The sequence below is a fragment of the Panthera leo genome, chromosome A2, assembly GCF_018350215.1.
Source record: "Panthera leo isolate Ple1 chromosome A2, P.leo_Ple1_pat1.1, whole genome shotgun sequence".
Taxonomy (NCBI): Eukaryota; Metazoa; Chordata; class Mammalia; order Carnivora; family Felidae; genus Panthera; species Panthera leo.
Genome location: NC_056680.1, coordinates 52375379 through 52397961, shown reverse-complemented (window position 1 = coordinate 52397961; position 22583 = coordinate 52375379). Strand labels below are relative to the sequence as shown.

Sequence of the window (22583 nt, the reverse complement as noted above, 5' to 3'; positions counted from 1 at the left end):
TGTACATGCACTCCATTTGGCTACATACATTACAGTTTAGCATTAAGTTTTAAAATATAAATCACAACCAGATTGCAATGTAAACACCAAGGAAAACTGTACGTCCCATGCCTTTGCTAGTTTTTACTAAAGAGGTGTGAGTATAAAAGAACATGATGACTTTTCTTCAATGAATACAGCAGAACTCACAAATAAAAATGCACACTGTCCCTTCAAAGTATCACCTTCTGCTGCCTCAGGAATATTCTATGCCAGCTTTTCCTTCTCTCAGCATATCCTTTTGAGAATTGTCACCACTCTTAGGAATAGTTGTGCGTGCATGTGTGTGTGTGTGTCTCTGTGTGTGTGTGTCTGTGTGTGTGTGTGTGTGTGCGCGCACACATGCACATACTTAACAGGACAAATTTTTGCCTTTTGGAGAAAACGTGTTACAATGAGCCAGAACCCCACAGGGTTCTCATTCTAACTCTCTCACATTACTAGCTGTGTGATGTTGGGCACTTTACGTCACCTTGCTACATCACAATTTGCTCTTCTAGTAACACCATCCACCTGCTATGGAGTGTCACGGAGCTTAAGGGGGGTAAGCCTGGCCCAGCACTCAAGAGATATAGTTTTCTTCTCCCCATTCCCTTTTTTTATGCTTTCATTGTGCAACCATTAAAAACACGCCTTTTCTTTTTCTTTTGAAGGCAGCTTTTATCATTATTCTGTTAATAGCCAAAAGGAATTTGGGGTTGCAAACAAGGAAATGTACAAGCTGAAAAATTTCCTATCAACTCTAAGATGTGCATGAGTGAGAAATAATAAAGCAGAATTTCCAAGGTGGTTCAGACACTGGTTCTGGAGAAAGCTGTAGGAGAGGCTCAGAGGAGAGGTGTTCTGAGAAGTGACAGTCACAATGGAATAGCTGTCATGCCTATCAAGGTGATCCCTGGAAGGGGACAGCATCTATCTGCATATGTGAGGTCTCTGCACAGTCATATAACTCCATTCCAGGAAGGCTTGAGAGTTCTAATTCTCCAGTAAAACTCTACCTACGTGTCCCTTCAGTTTCCAATTAATTCAAGTCTGAAAACTTGAATGACAGTGAGAGTCTGAGGCTCCCACATTTCCTGAGGAGCAGGAGAACTCATCCAGGTCTGATTCTCTTGGAAATATCCTGCTTTCTACTCAGAGTACAATCTCTCTGCTGACCACCAACATGTGCTATTCTGCCAATGGGTCTAAGAACCTTCCAAGCTACCTAGTCCTTAAGACTATTCTTTTGACTCTGGAAAGCCCAGGTGCCTGGCAACTCACAGGCCTCATCCTCCATTTTCTTCAGGGACAGCCTAAGTGTCACTTTGGTTGCATCCCCTTGTAGCCTCCCTTAAGAGCGAATGTGGAGAATTTTCTTGAATGTCTTCTTGAAGTTTTCATTGCACAAGGGGTAAATGAGGGGGTTCAGAGTGGAGTTGATATAGCCAAGCCAGATGGTGAACATATGCACATGCTCATTGCAACAGCTTTTGCAGAAGGCAATGACCATGAAGAAGATAAAGTAAGGAATCCAGCAAAGGATGAAGGCCGCCATAATAAAACCCAATTGTTTGGCAGCCTTCCGTTCTCGGTTCATGTGCAACCCAGACACGTACTGTCTGGAATGTGAGCGGAGCCTCTTCCAAGTGTACTTGATGTAATCCAGTCCTGTGCTAGACCCACTTCTAGGTTTGCTTTTCCCTGATGCTGACTCTGGGGGCGTGTCTGAGTCTGTCCGGGAAAAGGATTGGCTATCACCTAGGATTTGATCCTCTGATATCTCATTGGCCACACGCATTCTCAGGCTCTGTTCATCTATCTCCAGCTGGCCCTGGCTCTGGTTGATAGCTACATAACTCCTGCCACTCCCCTCTGCCTCAGTCTGCATCTGCACAATGTTAAGTGGAAAGCAGTGGAGTTTGTCCATTTCTCTGTCCTCTTCTTGGCTGAAGACACCTGGGCATTTCATCTCCTCTGAGTCTTGGGATGGTGGCTTCATGACAGGCTCACCACTGGCATCTTTTGATTTCCTTTTCAGAACCTCCCAGGGAGACTCCTTCCCTGGTTTCTTGGCCCCCACCTTGGGGTTCTCTGGCTTCAGCTTAATTTCAGAGAAGGAAGGGAGGGATCCATTGATGAGCTCTCGGTGCTGACAGTGCTGCCGTACAGCCTTGTAGATCTTGGCATAGAACCAGAGCATGAGCAAGGTGGGCAGGTAGAAGTTGATGATGGCGGTCATGATCTTGAACCAGGTGACATCATAGAAGTCTGTTTCGCACTTGTCTTCCCGGTGTCCCGAGGCCGGTGACATAAAGTGATGCCATCCCAGAATTGGAATAACCCACAGGAAGGAGAGAAACCAGGCCCCCAAGATGGTGGCTGACGCTCGGGTCTTGGTACGATACTTAAGATATCGGAGGGGCTGCTGGACAGAGCGATAGCGATCGATGCACAAGATGAAGACACTGAAAATTGATGCGGTGCTGGCCACATAGTCCATGGAAAGCCAAAAGAGGCAGAGAGGGTGGCCCAGGGACCACCTGGACATGAGGAGGTAGAGGATGTTCATGGGCATGACAACAGCTCCCACGATCAGGTCTGCCACAGAAAGGCTGACAATGTACAGGTTCCCCACAGTGTGTAGCTTCCGCTCACTCCGTACAGCGTAGAGGACCAACAGGTTGAGTCCCACGGTGACCAAGGAGATGGCACTCAGGAACACCACCAGGGGCATCAGTTGGGGGTTGGCTATGGTGGTCTTATTCCCCTCGCACATCTTGTCTTCTACGACACAGGAAGAATTGGGAAGGGTCATTGGCACAAGAGCAGCCTCCAGTTGGGGCTCCCTCCCTAGGAAGAAAGACACAAGGATTAAGGCCAGAGCCTTGGAGATCGGTAGAGTCACTTGGTACCATCAAGTTGATCTAAATGGGGTTGTATGCTGTTGGGAGCAGCAGATACAGCCTACGGTCCAAATCCCCTTCCTTCCTTAGTCATTCATTTCTTCACTCATTCAATGACTATTTAGTGAATTCCTGGCATTGTTCTGGGTGTTAGGAATATAGCAGTGAACAAAACAAAAATCTCTGCCCCCATGGAGTTTACATTCTAGCGAGGGAGTTGGGCAAAAGCAATGCAAAGTTTGTGTAGGTCCCATGTGGCATGTGTTCTGGGAAGGTGGGCTGCATCATGACTGGTCTGAGCTGGATACGGCACTCTAGTTCCTCTTTGCCAGTGGCTGGTCTAGGATTGGGCACAAGACACAACTGTGGCCAAGAAAGTAGATGGGGAAGTCTCATGGCAAAGCCAGGGTTCTAGAAATTTCTTTCTCTCTGACAAATGATCAAAACAAAGAAAAGTTTTGCTTCTTGCCCCCTTCTCCCTATAGGAGGTGATGCTTGGGGCTTATGGCAGTCATCTTGGGGCCATCAGGGAAATACCAAGAAAACCACTGTGATGCCAACCCAGAGTCCTATTATCACTGAGCTGCTGAACTAACCCTGGAATCTTCTTCCTTCATACTGGTTATTAATGGGAAATAATGAAATGTCTTCTTTGCTTAAGTCACTGTTGTGGGAGTTTTTACTTGCAGCCAAAAGCATCTCTAACTGATACGGGGGAGGTTACAAGGGTGCCCAAAGCATGGAATAAATCTACACATCCCTTTAGACTAACGGTTCTCAAAAGGGAAGGGAGTTATGTTGTTTGAGAAAGCATATTTTATCTTTTTTTACTTATTTTGTTTTTATATTTGAAAAAAATTTCATTGTATAAACTGTGCAAAGTAATATGTAACAACACTTTCTTTGCTAGTAAGGCTACACTGAAAACACATTGTATACTGTTATTGATGATCCTTAATTGGGGTGGGAGGTGGAAGCAGGGAATTAAAACTTCTGGAAGAGGTTGTGAGATTTTGATATTCATCAAAAAGTAGTATGATTCTGAAGAAAATTTAGAAACCCTAACAGAGTGTAAATATCTCTCAGTAATTTAGCAAAAACAGACTACTGTAACATTAAGACAAAGCCAGACAAATTCTTGAGAAGAAAGCTAAATTTGTGTGATATTTTTAAAAATAAAAAGCAAAAACCTTAAGGCATTTGATCCTTGTGGAAGGAACCCTTGAGTTACTTTGTTGGAAAAGCACCATCTGGGTAGCACCAATTTTGCCCCAGCTCTGCCACTAATACTCAGAGTGGTCTCTCAGCCTGCAATTTCTCACGGGTCAAATGTGAAAGATGGCACAGGTGATCGCTACAGGCTTTTTCCAAGTACCCTGTTGAGAGGCTTGCTTTGGGTACTTTTCTATATTCTCCTCCAGCTCTGAACTGCCCGCCAGAGCAACCCTCCACCTTCTTTGAATGTGCCTCTTCTGAACAGCATCATCTTCTATCGTGCCCCAGTCCTGCTCTCTGCTCCTGTCACTCTCCCCTGTCAGCCTGAGAGCCTTCCCCACTCAACCCCGTCCACCCCAGCCATCAGCTCTGTGAGGATAATAACCCCCAAATCCACCGCATCAGCCTGTACTTTTCTCCACTTCTACATCCCAGACCCAGGACCTTGCAGTTTCACCTTCAGTTCTGCCCAAGTTCACACCCCCTGGAATAGTCCGCAGCCACCTCAAGGAGGAAAGAGGCTAAGGAAGTTCATCTCAGATTTTCAGTTTTGATTGGGAGGAAGCAGGAAGCTGTTCCCTAAAACATTCCCACAGCTTGGTATTCTCAAGGTAGCTCCAACCACCCTCTGTTACAGAGACGTTTCTCTTTTCTCCTTGTTACCTTGAGGAAAGTTCTCTCTTATTTCTCTCTCTGCCTCATTGCACACAGAGGGGAACCAAGAATTTCTTTTCACTATGTGTACACTATTTGTCATTCAATAATTGTATTTGACAGAAAATGATTTGTTTTTATATAAAAATCATTACTTTTTACCTTTTGACTAAAAAAGGAAAAAAAATTTTTGAGAGAGAGAGAGCGAGAGCGAGCAGGGAAGGAACAGAGGAAGAGGGAGAGAGAATCCCAAGAAGGCTCCATGTTCAGCGTGGACGCTAATGTGGGGCTCGATCCCACAACCCTGGGACCATGACCTAAGCCAAAATCAAAAGTCCGCCACTTAACTGATGGAGCCACCCAGGCACCCCGGAAAGAAATTAGTGTTGCATATTAAGTGTTTAGGGGTGAAATCTACTGAGGTCTGCAGCTTACTTTGAAATGAATCAAAAAAACAAGTTGGATGGATAGCTGATTAGAAGAACGGATAAATGAACAGACATATAATCAAGCAAAAAGAGCAAAATGTTAATTTGTAACCTAGGTGGTAGATATATAGGTGTTCGCTGTACATTGCTTCCAACTTTTCTATCAATATTTTGAGTGAGAAAATGTTGGGGAAAATTAATATCACATATGTATTTATATAAATAATATATATAAATATATAAATTTATATATATATATAAATTTACACACATAAATTAATATCACATAAATATATTTATATAAATTTACACACATAAATTAATATCACATATATTTATATAAATAATATATATAAATATATATAAATTTATATATATATATTTATCTTCCTATCTCTATAAGCACAGTTCTTTATCACATATATATATCACAGTTCTATATCACACACATATACCACAGTTCTATATCACATATATAAAATATATATAAATTTATATATATATAAATTTACACACATATAAATTAATATCACATAAATATATTTATATAAATTTACACACATATAAATTAATATCACGTATATATTTATATAAATAATATATAAATATATAAATTTATATATATAAATTTACACACATAAATTAATATCACATAAATATATTTATATAAATTTACACACATATAAATTAATATCACATATATATTTATATAAATATATATAAATATATATAAATTTATATATATATATTTATCTTCCTATCTCTGTGAGCACAGTTCTTTATCACATATATATATCACAGTTCTATATCACACACATATATCACAGTTCTATATCACATATATAAAAATATATATAAATTTATATATATATAAATTTACACACATATAAATTAATCTCAAATATATTTTTATAAATTTACACACATATAAATTAATATCACATATATATTTATATAAGTAATATATATAAATATATATAAATTTATATATATTTATCTTCCTATCTCTGTAAGCACAGTTCTTTATCACATGTTCTCCTTTGTAGCTTGGACATGTTATTTTGCTTAGACATAGAAGCCAAAGATAAATGCATATTTGGTAAAGGGATGAGCCAGTGAGTGAGGGGCAGGGTGCTACGAATCATTCAACAGATATCTACTGGTGAAAAGTTCCTTTCGGCTCAGTGATCTGCTTCAGAAGTAAGAAAATCCACTTTGTTCTCTGAAACCATGGAATTGAGCAGGATTCCTGGAAAGGCAAATGGAGCACCCACCTGCTGACTACAGACCTATCTTGGCACCTGCCTCCCCTGAGGAATGCGGGGTGGGGGTGAGGGTGTCAGGGAAAGAGGAGTAAGCCTGAGGGAACCCTAAAAAGTGGGTCCCACAGGGTGGGCACCCAGAGGGTAGAAGGAGCAGCCACATCAACACTGACCTCCTGTCTCACTCAGGGCTGGCTATGTAATTTTCAGGGCCCAGGGCAAAATTAAAAATTAAAAAATTATTAAGAATTTCAAGATGGCAACAGCAGAACATGAAACCGAGACGGGGGCCCTCCTGAGCACAGGGCCTGTGTGGCTGCCTGGGTCACAGGCTCGTATGCCATTCCTGGTCTCCATTCCTCTTACCCAATCCCTGAACATGCCCTACTCAGTGAGATAACTAATGTAAGGTGCTTTCCCTTCCCTCGGACATCTGCATTTTGAAAAACTGATGGTTGAATGGTTTTCTCTCTATAAACGCCAAAGGGACATCAGGCTGCGAGCGGGAAGTATCCGGGGACGTGGATCCTCATTGCACCTAATGCTACACAGGAGGCCATCCATGCTCCCTTCAGGCTGCCCAGACCCCATCAGGTTCTGAGGTGCCCGTCTCTGGGATCAAGGCCAAGCCTACAGAGATGGTGCAGGCTAGAGGGTGTGCTCTGGGGGACAGGGAATAGAAGCTGGAGGAGGCACTGTGGACAGGGCAATTGGGGGAGAAAGGTGGGCACCTGTAGCTTCCTTATAGCACTATGTCCCTAAAGAAGCGGATGATGGAAGGAGAAAGTTCTCACCCGGGCTCTGCCACTTGATGGGCTGTGCAGAGCTTGGGTCAACAGCCACGTCTCCAATTACTTTCCCTGTTAAAGTAGGGAAAGCATCATTACCTCCCTGGGCTGTTAGGGTCGTTGAGACAGTGGGGTGGGAAAGCTCTGACAATTCCCAGGTGACGAGGACTGGGGGATCAGCAGAAATGAATCCCTTCTCTCTAAGAGGCTTGTGTGCACGAGCAAGCCATTAATTTTGAATTAAGGGAATGGCTCCATTCCAAAACCATTAGCTGCAGTGGGACTTTTTCCAGAAAGATTACAAACAGTGTAATCTAATCAGGCCCATGTGCCAGCAAATAAACAAAGGTATTCAACGTTCCTTCCACATCCTGGGAATGTTGACGAGAGCAGCTACGATGGTAAGGAGCCAAGCTCTGGGCTTTTCAGAGATCAGTTATTAAACGCCTGCCACAAGCACATAGGGAGGGCATGTGATGATCACCAAGGTAGACACGAGGAAACAGCTCAGGCTCAGAGAGGCAAGGCAACCTACCCAGGGTCACACAGCTAGGAAGAGACTGGCGATGTCAAGATTCAAACCTTAGTCTATTTCTCAACCTTTGTCCTGTTGACATTTTGAGCTGGATAATTATTTGCTGTGAAGGACTGTCCTGTGCTTTGTTGGATGTTTAGCAGCATCCCTGGCCTCTACTCACTAGATTCCAGTAGCACCCTCTCATCCATTCCCAGTCATGACAGACCAAAATATCTCTAGACATTGCCAGATATCCATTGGGAGGCAAAATGGTCCTTAGTTGAGAACTAACTGAAGAATAAGCACCTCGAACTGCCAAAGAATACAGCTCTCCGCTGAAAGCAATGCAATGAATTGCCTTGATATAGTAAGCCCCCCATCATGGGAGGTATGCAAGAAGGGGTGTCCTGGACCTCACTCCAAATTAGAAATACTCCTTTCTCAGTGGCAACTATTTACCTAAGTAGAACTTGCAGATATTGGTTTTAGATAAAAAGAGACCAATAGGTAGGGATCTCTGCTAATAGGAAGGGAAGGCAAGAGGAATTGGTGGGTTTGGAGAGATGCTAGACATTAAATGAGGCTCCCAGTGGCCTCACCTTGCCACTTTTCTAGCCATTTCAGCAATGCTGATTCACAGAAGGCGTGGAGCTCACTTGGATGGAAGAATTGGCCAGTGGTTAAGAACCTAAACTTTGTAAACCAGCTAATCTCTGCTCTAATCTTGTTTCTGCTCTAATTAGCTGGGCCAGATATTTCACTGCACCAAGTCTCCATTTTCCTCATCTCTAAAATAGGGTGGAATCACCTAGTACAGTGCCTGACATATAGGACATACTCAACAATAGTAGCTGTTGTGTTTTCTTCCATTTCTGGGTAACACAATGATCCCAGAGCTGGCCCAGTTTGACTCAGAGGAATCATCTTTGACCTTGTTTTTCACTGTGGCAAAACCTGCCAATGGTCTTCCATAATTATTTCTCCTCTATTTAGTAACAGACTTCTATTTTTTAGCTGAATACACAGCTGCCTGGAGTACAGACTACATTTTCCAGACTCCTTTGTATCTAGGTATGGTCATGTGACTAAGTTCCGATGAAATGGAAACAGAAGTGTAGTTTGCAACTTACAAAAAGCAGCCCTAAAGGGAGGATGTATTCTTTTCTTTGGCCCTTCATTCTTCCAGCTGGACAGAATGTTGATAGGATGAACAGGGCTTAAGTAGCCTTGTTGGGACCATGAGGAAGAGTCAAAAACCGAGAACATTGAAGCAGCAATTTGGATGGAGCTGAGGTCTCTGATGACTATAAGAGCTGCCAAATAAGTCAGGGCTCTCCACTTCTGGGTAGCATAGGTTTTCTATCACACACAGCCAAACTAAATCTTAACTGATACACTACCCCTGACTTCAAGGAGTTCGTCAATTAACGTGAGAATAAAGACAAAAGATAAATGAACAGTATCAAAAATTAAAAAAAAATTTTTGAAACATTAAAAATTCTAGAATGTAACTGGGACAAAAATGATGACTGAGGTAAGATCAAAGCAGCTGACAGGACAGAGGAAGGAGAAACAGCCACTCTCAAGGTGGAGTATGGATGCCAAGAAGAACACTGGAGAAGGAGTGTTCTGTGAGCTGGGCTTTGAAGGATGAGTAGAAGTTCTCCAGGAGGAAGGCAGAAGAATTTAAGGATGAAGAGAAGAAAGAATGAAAGTACAGAGCTGAGTTCGAGGAATTGGAAGGGAATTGCCAGAATGGTGAGTCTTTACATCTCTATGCCTTTGCTTGTGCTGTTTCCCCCCTCTGGGGCACCATTTGCCTTAAAGCACCCCCTTTGGTGTCCCCACATCGCTTCTAACACTTCCCTTTACATCACCTAGCTTACTATTCTTTCTTTAGCTGATTCTCCCTAACTAAACAGGGAGCACGTCTAGAACATGGAAAGCGTCCACTATTTCTGTTTCTAAAGTGAGACACCGGTCACCATCAAGGGTACGTCTCATCCTTCATGGCGGGGGCAACACCTTTTCACTCACTGCCATTCTCCCATGCTGGCATCAGGCCGGCACATAACAGATCTCAAAAGAAGTTTGTTGGATGGACTCTGGAAAACCACATGGATGAGAGCCAGCAAGAGACACAGGAAGGAGGATCTAACTACAGAAGACATGGGCATATTTTTCATGAGGATGTCTAGACCAACACAAATTTGAGGTAAGATTTATGCTAATTGATGAATATTGATACCTTTCATGTAACTTTTCTACTTTTTGCTGGAAACTTTTTTTTTAATGTTTTTATTTATTTTTGAAGGAGAGAGAGAGAGAAAGAGACAGAGCATGAGCTGGGGAGGAGCAGAGACAGAGGGAGACACAGATTCCAAAGCAGGCTCCAGGCTCTGAGCTGCCAGTACAGAGCCTGATGCGGGTTCAAACTCATGAACTGTGAGATCACGACCTGAGCCGAAGCTGGACGCTCAACCAGCTGAGTCACCCAGGCGCCCCTGGAAACTTTATTATTAGAAATTTCTCTCATGCTAATCCAAAAGATGAGTACAGATTCACACACAAGGATGCTTACTGCAACATCATTTATGATAGCCAGTATGAGGAAATAAATCTAACATTTGGAAATGAAATACATTATGGGATAGCTACAGAGTAGAATATCATGCGGTCATTGATAATCACATTTATGGAGCACCATTAGTTATACGGAAAAATGCTTATAATGAAATTAAATTTATAACAGATGTTGTTTGTGCAGGATGATTCTATTATCAGGTTTAGAATGAGGGTGAGTCTCTATTACGTTATGTTAACAATGGTTTCCTCTGGGTGGGAGGTGATGTTGATTATTCCTGGCATTTCCCCAGATATCAACAATGAGAGCATCTTAGTTTTGTAACAGGGAAAAAAGCAGGAACGAACTGCATTCATTTTTCAAAACAAAATAGAGGTATTCCACTGGAAAAAAATATTTTCAAAGGAAACTCTTCCACATTCTTAACACAGCTTTTATTTTCTTTAGTGAAAAGTGAGAGTTTGGGATTCCTTTCTTGATGGATTCTAAAGTGCCTCACCCACCACTCCCTATTCCCAACTGTTTTACTCGCTGGGAATCCTTGGCGCTGGATGCTTATTTTAGTCAAGTAAGTCTGAATATTAATTTATTTGCTCTAATTACACAAGAGAGGTGCCATGCATGAAGTACCCCAAGTGCAGCAGATTCTCACCGAATCTGGCCAAGGCATAATTTCCATAAAACACCCAGACTTGGGTGTCAATGCTACTGACACATGGTGCAGAAAGCAGACTGCAAATAGCAAAATCCTGTTATGAACTCAGTGCTGCAGGAACATGTCTGACTTCGAATCGAGGGCAGTGCTGGGTTAAGAGTTAGTCTCTGGATAAGAAGCAAGAAGCAGATGAGAGCACCCCTGAAGAGTTTTCTGGGGGTGCAGGCACATATTCAAATGTCTCACAGAGTCAGGGAGGGAAAGTTAATAAGAATGGGGGACTAGGGGCACCTGGGTGGCTCAGTCGGTTAAGCGTCTGACTTCAGCTCAGCTCATGATCTCACGGTCTGTGAGTTCGAGCCCCACGTCGGGCTCTGTCCTGAGAGCTCAGAGCCTGGAGCCGACTTCTGATTGTGTCTCCCTCTCTCTCTGCCCCTTCCCTGTTTGCTCTCAGTCTCTGTCTCTCTCTCTGTCTCTCTCTCTCTCAAAAATAATAAACAATAAAAAATTAAAAAAAATAAGAACAGGGGACTGTGTGTGGAGCAAGAGGGAGTGGCGGGGACTGGGGCACCCTGGAGGGTATATTCTTTGCTCAGATGCCACCAACTGCTGTAGACCCAGATCTGCCTATTTTTAAAATGAAGCATAAAAGCTGGATTTGTACACGAAATCTTTTAGTTTTAAAATGCCAACTATTCAATTGTTTTATTTGTTTTCTTGAGCACTTGAATGCAGGTCAAGCAAAAACAAATTCTGAGGGTATGACCTGTGTGAGCCCCAAGCTGGAAATGTCAAGCTAGTTCATAGGGAATCCGGAATGCCAAATATAACATAATGACCCTAGAAATGACCCTGGAATAGACTCCTTGTGGGGGTATTTGCCCAGCTCACCAGCTTCCTTCTCTGAGGACCATCATCCACCTAGGGGTGGGCCCCTGGCAGGGTAAATCTGATCCTTAGACATGTGTTTGGACTAGGGGATGTCCTCTGACCCGGAAGGGCCAAGTCCCATTCTCTCTTCTGGAAAACTGGGACTGGGGTTGTACAGCCAAGAGAGTCTGTTGGTCTCATGAACTGAAGTGACAAGAAAGTGGGGGCCACGGCTGCCACTGAGGAGCAGTGTTGCTCATCTGCAGGCATGTTGAAGTAGAGGAAGGGAGAGAAGAAGGCAGGGGACAAATGAAATGGCTCCAGTGCTGCAATAACTGACCTCTCCATGCACAATAATGAATCTAGACCTTTCCCTCACACCACACACAAAAACTAACTCAAACTGACATTAGTCCTAAATGTAACGGCTAAACCTCTTAAAACTATCAGAAGAAATCATAAGAGAAAAGCTTCAAGACCTAGAGTTAGCCGAAGATTTCTTAGATACAACACCAGAGGTACAACCCATACAGAGAAAAATTGCTAAGATAGACTTCGTCAAAATTTAAAACTCTTATGTTTCAAAAGGTACCACTAAGAAAGGAAAAAGCTACAGAATGGGAGAAAATATTTGTACATCATATATCTGATAGATTGTATGTCTGATGTATCCAGAATATTTGGAGAATTCTTCCAACTCAATAAGACAAATAACCCAATTTAAAAATGGGCAAAGGATCTGAATAGACAGTTCACTGAAGAAGGTACAGGAGTGGTTCAGAAGCTTGTGGAAAGATGCTCCACACCACTGGTCATCAGGGAAATGCAAATCAAAATCACAATGAGACACCACTTCACGTCTACTCGATGACTATACTTTTAAAAGACAGATAATAATGATAAGACTCTGGCGAAATTAGGATCCTCATATACTGCTGGTGGGAATGTAAAATGGTGCATCCACTGTGGAAAAGTCTGGTAGTTTCTCAAACAGTTAAACATAGTTATCATAATAACAAGTGGTTCCACACCGAGATTTCTTTTAAAATTTTTTTTTTTAACGTTTATTTATTTTTGAGACAGAGAGAGACACAGCATGAACGGGGGAGGGGCAGAGAGAGAGGGAGACACAGAATCGGAAGCAAGCTCCAGGCTCTGAGCCGTCAGCCCAGAGCCCGACGCGGGGCTCGAACTCGCGGACCGCGAGATCGTGACCTGAGCTGAAGTCGGACGCTTAACCGACTGAGCCACCCAGGCGCCCCACACACTGAGATTTCTACTCAAGAGATCCACACACAGATTTGCATGTGACTATTTCTAGCATTATTAATAATAGCCGAAAAGTAGAAACAACCCAGATTTTCATCAACTGGTGAATGGATAATCAAAAGACGGTATAACCATGCAATGGAATGTTAGTTGTCAATTAAAAAAAAAAAAAAAAACAAGTACTGATGCATGCTATAGCAAGGATAAATTGCAAAACCAAAATGCTAACTCCTAAAGAAGGTAGACACAAAAGGCAACACACTGTATGATTCCACTCACGTAAAAAGTCCACAATAGGATATCCATAGAGACAGAAAGTAGATTAGTGGTTGCCCGAAACTAGACGTGGAAACAGGAAGGAATCTTTGAGAGTCATGGCAATGCCCTAAAATTGAATTCTGATGATGATTGTATAACTCTGGAAATTTACTAACAATAATTGAATTGTATGATTTACTTAGAATGGGTGAATTTCATAGTATGTAAATTATATCTCAAAAAAGTTGATTAAAAAAAATTCAGTAGTTTAAGCAAGGGGCTGTCTAGGTTTCCATATCTCTGTTTTAAAAACCTATCTTCATACACTAGTATTGCTCCCTAAAAATACCTACCAGGCACTAGGATTTTTTTTTAAAGGGGAGTAAAGAATGTTAGGCAATTAAGGATGAAACTAAGGTGGATCCTAACGGACCACTAGAGTTGGGCCACAGTTTTGACTCTGAGCTTCCCAGGAGCCAGAACAAAGAAGAAAACAGGATCAATTACAAGATTCTAGTGTTGTTTGCATGAAAGCAAAATAGTTGCTTAACAGAAAGACAGCTTTAGCTGGAACTGAGTTTTAGATAAAATAAATCTCGTGGTTTCTTGTGGAAGGGGCACAATGTTACACATAACTTCTTAATCCTTAGAAGTGGAATGGACGTGACTGAGTGACATCACCCCTCTCCTCCTGTGCCTCTGTGATCTTCTCTCATTGATAACTTGGCTTAAGACTTTGGGAGGTTGGACTTGTTTGTCTCTGCTTCCCATGCCCTACCCCTGGTGGGACAGGCTGGGATACTGAAATGAGGCCAGGGATGGGACACTGAAGGATGATTACCACTAAATGGTAAACAGAGGAGTATAAAAATCTCAGCTCCATTCTCTCTTACTCTCTGGCCTTGAAAAGCAATGAACAAAAAGAAAAGTAAGATTTCAAAGGTTTCCTACATACCAGCATTGGGCTAGGAGGGTTTCCATGTTGCTTCACTGAATCCACACACTGACTTTATGATAAAGGGATCATTTTTTTTTTCTTCCATTTTAATGGTGTGGAAACAGAGATTTCTGGAGTTTATGGGGCTTGGTGCCCTGCACTAAGGTCCAAAAATGACTGAAGACCAAGTTCGCTAAAGGCCCAAGTGATACCCACCTTCTAGGATATTTGAGTGGGCTTCAGACCTCCTGCTCTAGCTCACTCACCTTTTCACTCTAGTAAGAGAGAAGTGAATAGACACTTTAAATAAAGATTTCATGGAATTGGAACTATGAACATCTGTGCTAACATTAGACAAAGACACTGCACACACCACCGGGCCCAGCATACACACACGTATCATTTCAGGACATGATGAATAATGTTTTATTTTTGTTCCAAATCCCTGGAGATTAAGCCTTGAGAAAGGCACTTTCGATGATCAAAGTTATCCAGTCTGTTCTCTTCTTGAGAGAGAGAAAAAAAGAAGTATTTATGATATTGAGGTAAATAAAAGAGCTGGCAGAAGAGAAAGGAGAAGTAGATGAGATGTTTATAAGAGAGTGCTCCTAGGTAATTGGGAGTTTCTTTAATGTCTGTCTCCTTCAGTCAAGTGACCTCACTGCAGCAGTCATCCCAGGACCACACCTGGGGCTCCTCAGCGCCACCTGCTGGCCAAGCCCCCTACTGGTGCTGGGGCCAGGCTTGTGTCTAGCTAGACTGAGGTATGTGTGTATGGGGGCATTGGTGAGAGTGAACCATTCTGGCTGCTCGTTCCATTCTCATATGCATTCATTTATTCATCCATCCACCCACCCATCCACCTACCCACCCACCCATCCTCCCTTCCTTCCACCTATCCATCCATCCATCCAAAAAATCCTTACTGAGGCATCAGGTACAGAAGTTATTACAGGTAAAGAATAGATACAACCCCAGCCCTCATGAAGCTTATGGCCTATATCAGTGGTTCTCAACCCTGGGTACCTGGAGACCTCTTAAAACATACTGGCACATCTGGTTCAGGGGGGATTGAGTACAGTCACTTTTCCCTATTTTTCTGCCAAATACAATGAAAAACCCTGAACATTATACTTAAACATAAGACAAGTCTAAAAGGTGGAGAGGCAAAGGCAGACCAGCTAGGAATCCCAGGACCCAAAGAATGACACAGTGATGAGTTCCCTGGGCTCTTGTTTGGCCCTATATATCTGAGACTTCGAGCTAAAAAGACAGGAAAGGGGCAGCCTAGCAAAATAGAAAACTTCTAAATGAAAATTGCTCTATTTGCAGCCAAACACCACAGAAAACACCAGAGCCCGTTCCCATCCTGGCTAGCAGAGGCTGGGTGGAGCCAAGATGTCCCCCCTTGCCAGGCTACAAAGTAACCTGACCTTCCTGCTGGAGTGGTGGTCCTACAGTCCCTCGGAGGGACTTTCATCCTCCTCAGGCAGAGACAGGCCCTGTACCCCATCCCTCCAGAGTCAGTGGAGGCCACATGCGGAACAGTAAGGAGGCACCTCTACCCCTCCCAGCCAGGGAGTTATTCCTGGAGGCCTGGTAGGGAGCCAGAACTTCCCCGGCCTCATAAGTAATGAAGAACCCTCCCTCTTCAGATGTCACAGAAGCTGAGCAGGGAACCTGGACTTCTACCCCCACCTGGAAGTAATGAGGCAGTACACCCTCCTCCCACTGCCCCCTGCTTCCCCTGCCAAAGAGGTGTCTCATAAAACAGAAAACTTAATATGATCCAGAGTCTCAAATGCACCCCTAAAATGCATGCATTTTAGTTGAAAATCATTTCTCATATGGAAAACTGGGAAGACTTTATATCAAATTTTTTTTAAAGCAATCATGATACCACTGCCAAGATGACAGGGATGCTAGGATGAGCCGACAAACGTTTTAGAGTAACCATCATAAAAATGCTTCAATGTGCAAATGGGACCATGCTTGCAACACATGAAAAAATAGAAAATCTGGGCAAAGAAACAGAAGAAGAAGGAAAAAAAAGAACCAAATGGAAATTTTAGAACTGAAAAATCTGGTAACTGAAATAAAAACTCAATGGTTGGGCTCAACATCAGGATGGAGGAAACAGAGGAAAGAATCAGTAATTGGAAGACATAGAAACAACCCAATCTGAACATCAGAAGGAAAACAGTCTAGAAGAAAAAAAAAAAAAAAAGAACAGAGCCCCAGGGATCTGTGGGACTGTATAACAAAAGACCTCACATTCATGTAGTCATAGTCCTGGAAGTTGACAAGAAAAAGAGTGGGGATGAAAACGTACCTGAAGAAATAGTGGCTGAAAACTCCCTACATTTGGTAAGAGACATAAACCTACAGAATCAAGAAGCTGGGTAAACCTCAAACAGGATAACCCTCTCTCAAAACCCACACCAGGACACATTAAACTTTGGAAAACTAAAGGAAAAAGTCTTAAAAGCAGCCAGAGAAAAACACCTGACTATGAGAAAGACAGTAGATTTATCACCAGAAAATATGGAGATGCAAAGGAAGTGATGCAATATTTTCAGATGCCAAAGGAAAAGAAATGTCAACTCAGAATCTCACACTTGGCGACAATACCCTTACGGAATGACAGGAAATCAATACATATCCAAAAGAAGAACTTGTATAAGTTCTTCCAAAAGAAGAATTTGTATAAGTTCTTCCAAAAGAAGAACTTGTATGCTAAAAACTACAGAATGCTGATGAAAGAAATAAAGGATCTAAATAAATGGGGAGATACGCAGTGCTCACGGATTAGAAGATTCAGCATAGTAAATGTGTCAACTCTCCCCAAATCAATGTACAGATTTAATGGCATTCCTATCCAAATCTCAGCAAGATGCCTTGTAGATACAGAGGAGACCATTCTAAAATTTATAGGGAAAGACAAAGGAACTGGAATAGGTAAAATTATTTTTTAAAAGAAGAATAAAATGGGAGCAATCTGACTACCTGATATTAAGACGGATTATATAGCTACAATAATCAAGACCATAGCATTGGTGGAGGGGTAGACACAGACCAATGGAACAGAATAGAGAACCAAGAAACACACCTGCACAAATATGCCCAGGAGATTTTTGACACAGGTGCAAAATCAATTTACCTGGAGAAAAGGTGTGTTCAACAGATGGAGTTAGACCAGTTGGATATCCATAGGCAAAAAAGAAAATGGACCCTCACTCGGAACCTCATACTTCTTAAGAAAATGAACCCAAAGTGGTTCACAGACTTAAATGTAAAACATGAAACCATAAACCTTTTAGAAAAATTTATTAGAGGAAATCTTCAGGGTCCAGGGCTAAGCAAAGAGTTCTTAGACTTGACACCAAAAGCGTGACCCATAAAGAGAAAAACTGATGAACTGGATGGATCTCTCCTTCTGTGATTTACCTACTCCCATTATAATCTTTGCTGCATCAATGTGTTTTTTGTACCATCATTTACTTGATGTATATTTTTAACAGATCCACTTTTTTTTTAAAGCTCAAGTTTATTTTACTACCACATATGAAAAGCCAGTCTTCTGTTTTTGTTTTTTGTTGGGTTTTTTTTTTGCCATTTACTAGAAGCTTTATATTAAAATAAATAGGATGACAACAAAACAATGTGATTAAATTCTAGCCAGATATTTTGAGGAAGGTTCTTCATTAAAAAAAAAAAAAAGATGAATACTTGCAATATAGGTATTAAAGATCTACCTCTACTAAATTGAGACTCTCCTGCAAGTAATCAGAAGAAATGAAAACCAACGTGACTCAATATTAATCAACACCGTGACGGTGTGCAATTTATAGTCACTTCAGGTACCACCTAAAATGTGGTAAGCACTGTTTTAAATCTCATCACACCATCATTACGCTCCTAAATGCCTTTAAGGAAAAGTCCAAATTCTTTAGGCTGCTGGCATGATGTTGTATACTCCAATAATAATGAAACCACTGTCCCCAGACACCCCAAGTTCTTTCAGCCTTCAAGCTCGACACATGTTATTCCCTCCTTGTGGAAGAGGATGTACCTTCAGAGCGGGGACCTCATTTTCGTACACTATTCTCTCCTTCGGGGCCTACCTCAGAGCCTGCCTGCAACAACCAGGTGAGGAGGATGAAAAGGAGAAAGAGAGGGATGGAAAGTCGATAAAGAAGATGGGAAGAAAAGAAGGGAGGAAGACAGGAAGGAAGAAAAGGATGGAGGAAGGAAGGAAGATGATGAACTTCTCTTTTCAAAGTTTGTTTGTTTGTTTATGTAATCTCTACACCCAATGTGGGGCTTGAACCCATGACCCTGAGATCGAGAGTCACATTCTCTTCTGAGTCAGCCAGGCACCACTGAACTTCTATTTATCATACAAAACTCATGTTAAAATTTCCTTCCTCTTTGAAGCTTTTTTATATCCTTTAGCCACATGTAAACATTTCTTCCTGCGGATTTCCACAGTATTGTTTCCATATCTCCATTAAGGCATTTAATGTTCTGTATTCTAATGGATGGATGGATGGATGGATGGATGGATGGATGAGTGAGAGAATGAATGAATGAATGAATGAATTAATTAATTAATTAATTCAGGTATCCTTCACTTAGACTTTGATCCTTATAAGGGCAGGGACAATATGATATTCACCTATTATTCCAGTACCTAGCCCATAGGTTCTTAACTGTGGCTGCACACTGGAATCCTACAGGGAGACTTAACAAACCAAAAACCACTAATGTCTGGTTCCCACCCTCACAAATGATTCTGATTTTGATTGGCGTGTGGTCTGAGTATCAGGATTTTTGAAAACTCTTCAGATTCAGCCAAGACTATGAACCATTGCCTAATCCAAAGCTGAATGGCAGGAGGAGCTGAGTAAATGATGAATGAGTGAATGGATGAATTCTTTTTAACACATCACAATCCTGACCTAATGTGACCATTTTCAGGGCTTCTTGTTATGCTAATTCATTAATATATTCAGGAACTATTAATTAAGCAATGATGCAGTACCAGGTGTTATGCTAGGCCAAGCTGCTGGAGATGGAAACATGAGTAAGGCTCCCACTTCTCCCCCTGTTCCAATGTGCCTTTGGGAAGGCTGGGGCTGTGTCCTTGTTCATCCAAGAACTTTCTGTCCTGCTGGTTAATTGGCCAGTACCAACAGCAATCATCTCCCCAGTGACTGACTGCAAACCTTACATGTGGCTGCTTCCTTCTGCAAATGTAAGGACAGACTCTATAAATTCCCAGAGAGAAACTTCCTGGAGTGTATGTGTGAGTCAACAGACCAAAAAGAAAGTGGTCCTGTCTAGATGTCTCCAAGCACTGCAGAAGTGACAGGTGAGTCTCTCAGGTGAAACCCTGTCCTACTCAAATAAACTTCCTTCCTGGTGTGTAGTTACACAAAGAAAATCTAAGGCCCTAGGGTAGGGTATTAAAATCTGAACTACCCCACAGTTAAAGGGAATTTCCTTCCCAACTGCTGGCCTCTCGTACTTAGAGCTGCTTTAAGATTTGCACCACAGATTGCTAAAAAGCAGAGATAATGGCCATTTGGGCCACTGCTGCTCTGGTTCAGACGTAGATAATATCTCTGCTCAACTGTTTAACAGCTTCCTAAATAGTCATCCTGATTCTGATCTGGGTCCCCTCAACCCAGAAGCCACATAATCTTTCTAAAAAACCACACATCCAATCACCTCTTTCTCCCAATGAAACTCTAATGGCTTGCCATGGCTGCCAGGCCACAAATAGGACACACAGGATAACCCCCACCTCCCCATTTGGCAACCCAAATGAAACTGGGCTGTCTTGTGTCCAGTCTAACCATGGTACTGCATTCAGAAGAGATTCAAGTCCAACATCCAGGAAGAAAACAGCTGGAAAATAACTTAAACATTTACCAAAGATTCTAAGAGAGATAAAATCAAAAACAAAAACAAAAACAAAACAAAACAACTCCCACAGCACCTCTTCTCCCATCCATTACCCTACTGTGCCACTTCCTGTGTCAGCTGCTTGCCAGCAAATCTCCCTTTCTCCCTTCAAAAACCGTAGCTTGCATTTGTTCCCTCTTCGCATTTTTTCTATCTTCCACACACCAATCTCTCTGACCTAGCTGAAGGGCACCTTGCACTTCTAATATAAATCCACTTCGCTTTGTTGGTGCCTTGTCTTCTTTGCCCATTACTCCGATCAGCACCACAGAAGCCCCAAAGAGAAGTACTCAAAACCATAGTCTACTCTGGAAACCGAGGGAGAGGGCCAGGCAGTGTGGCGCATTGCATGTTAAAACCTTTGACCTCACACAAGAGCCTTTTCCATCGGGACCCAACTTCCCTCTTGGATACTCCACTTTGTCTCCACAGGCCTGGCTCTTGCACACCCTCATACCTTTGCAAATGCTGTTCTCTCTGCCTGGGCTGCCTGTTCCTCTCTTCTCCGCCTGGCAATACACTCAATTAATTCTTTACAACCAGCTCTGATGTCACTTCCTTTAAGGCTGAGTTCTACTAGACGGGGCTCCTTGGCTTCCTTCCCTAGGTTTTTTCTGAACTTTGTACAGACCTCTGTTGTAACCCTTGTCAAGCTGGGTTGTAATACCTTAATTACTGATCAGACTTTTTCATTAGACCGTGGGTGCCAAATTTAAGTCTGAGTCATCTCTGTGCCCTCAGCCCCAAGAACCAGGGAGCTGTTCAAGAACCAGTTACTGAATGCTCTAGAAATATGCTCCAGCTATGAGTGCTACAGAAAAGCATTTCCCTGTGTCCTCCCCTCTGCTCATTAGCCTGGGAGCACTTGTCACAGTGGGGCTTGAGAGGTCTGCCCTGGCACTCACAGGGCTATGCCTGCGTGCCCTCCCTTGTCTGGCCAGCCCTCCAAAGGGTAGTCTGTCCCTCTCTCTGACCCTGCCAGGCCTGGTTCTCACCTAGCCAAAAATAAAAGGAGCTAAAGGCAGCCCAGCAATTAGGCATGAGAATGAAATAAAGGCATCCAGACTTGAAGAAGTAAAACCTCTCTGTTTGCAGATGACAAGATCTTACATACACAAAATCCCAAGGATTCTATAAGAAAATGATCAAAGCTAATAAACGATTTTAGGGGGCCTATGTCCTCAATCTGGGATGGGAAGGGCCCTACTGCCACTGGATCCACCTTCCTGTGTCATTTGCCATCACACCTTCCTTTCCATGGCTCTTTGCACCAGCACATGGAGTGTCCTGTTCAAGGCTGCCTGCTTTGCCCTCAGGGCGCTGTATCTGGGCAGTGCCTTTGTCTGGAATGTTTCTCTCCCACCATTGCCTTATTTGTAAACCCTAGAAATAAGAGCTACGTCTATTGAGGTTAAGTGTTCATCATGTATAATCTCACAGCAACCCCATCAGGAAGGAACTATCATTATCACCCACATTTTTCATATGAAACTCTGTTCCTGTCCCTTGCCCAGACTGCATGGTTCCATGGCCCAGCTGGGCTTTGAATCCAGGGCTTCCAGACTCCAACATCCAAGTTCCTAACTAAAAATCTGGGAAGATAAGAGAGAACCCATTCCCCTGGATAGATGTGTCTCTTCCCTTCCTAATGCCAAGGCTGGCGTTTAGGTGCTGACTCTGCAGCGTGGTCATTTGTCTGGAGCTTTTCTCTTTCCTGTTAGGCAGGAGGTTCCTTGGCAACAGGAGCCATGCCCTCATCAGCTTTATAGCCTCATATGCCAGCACTGCTCAGCACACAGTAGGTACACATATTGTAGGGCATCAGCAAGGATGGAACAATACAGTGGGGGAACAATACGCTAAGGAGAACATATGCCTGTTCCTTTTTGCATGTACAGGAGAGATGACATCACTCATATGTGGGGTACGAGGCTAATCTGGCAGGCACACGTTGTGGTGGGGGGAAGGCTGTCCCCTTCCCTGCTGATGCTCCCCGTGTGTCCAATCCCCATCCTCTGCAAATCTGCAGAGGACCCACCCTAAAGAGAAGAGCCCATTCTTTGTGGCACAGGATTTGTCCACTCATGTTTATTTACTGTGTGTCTGGCTCATAGTAGGTGCTTGGTAAATATTTGTTGAATGAATTTGCTGTGTGACTTTCAGCTTCTCTGGACCTCCTCTGTCAAACAAAGGGGTTGCACTAGATCAGATGCTTTCAAATCCCACACCACTTTCCTTGGTAGTTCAACTAC

General features: G+C 42.7%; 1 protein-coding gene across 1 annotated transcript in view; it reads right to left on the bottom strand.

Moving 5' to 3' along the window:
• Window positions 1–134: 134 nt before the first annotated feature.
• HRH1 (histamine receptor H1) overlaps window positions 135–22583 on the bottom strand; it is a 78625-nt gene continuing 56176 nt past the window's right edge. Inside the window, exon 2 of the mRNA XM_042910881.1 lies at window positions 135–2871. Coding sequence (XP_042766815.1) covers window positions 1373–2836 — 1464 coding nt within the window. The 5' untranslated portion in view covers window positions 2837–2871 and the 3' untranslated portion in view covers window positions 135–1372. The remainder of the gene's footprint in view (window positions 2872–22583) is intronic.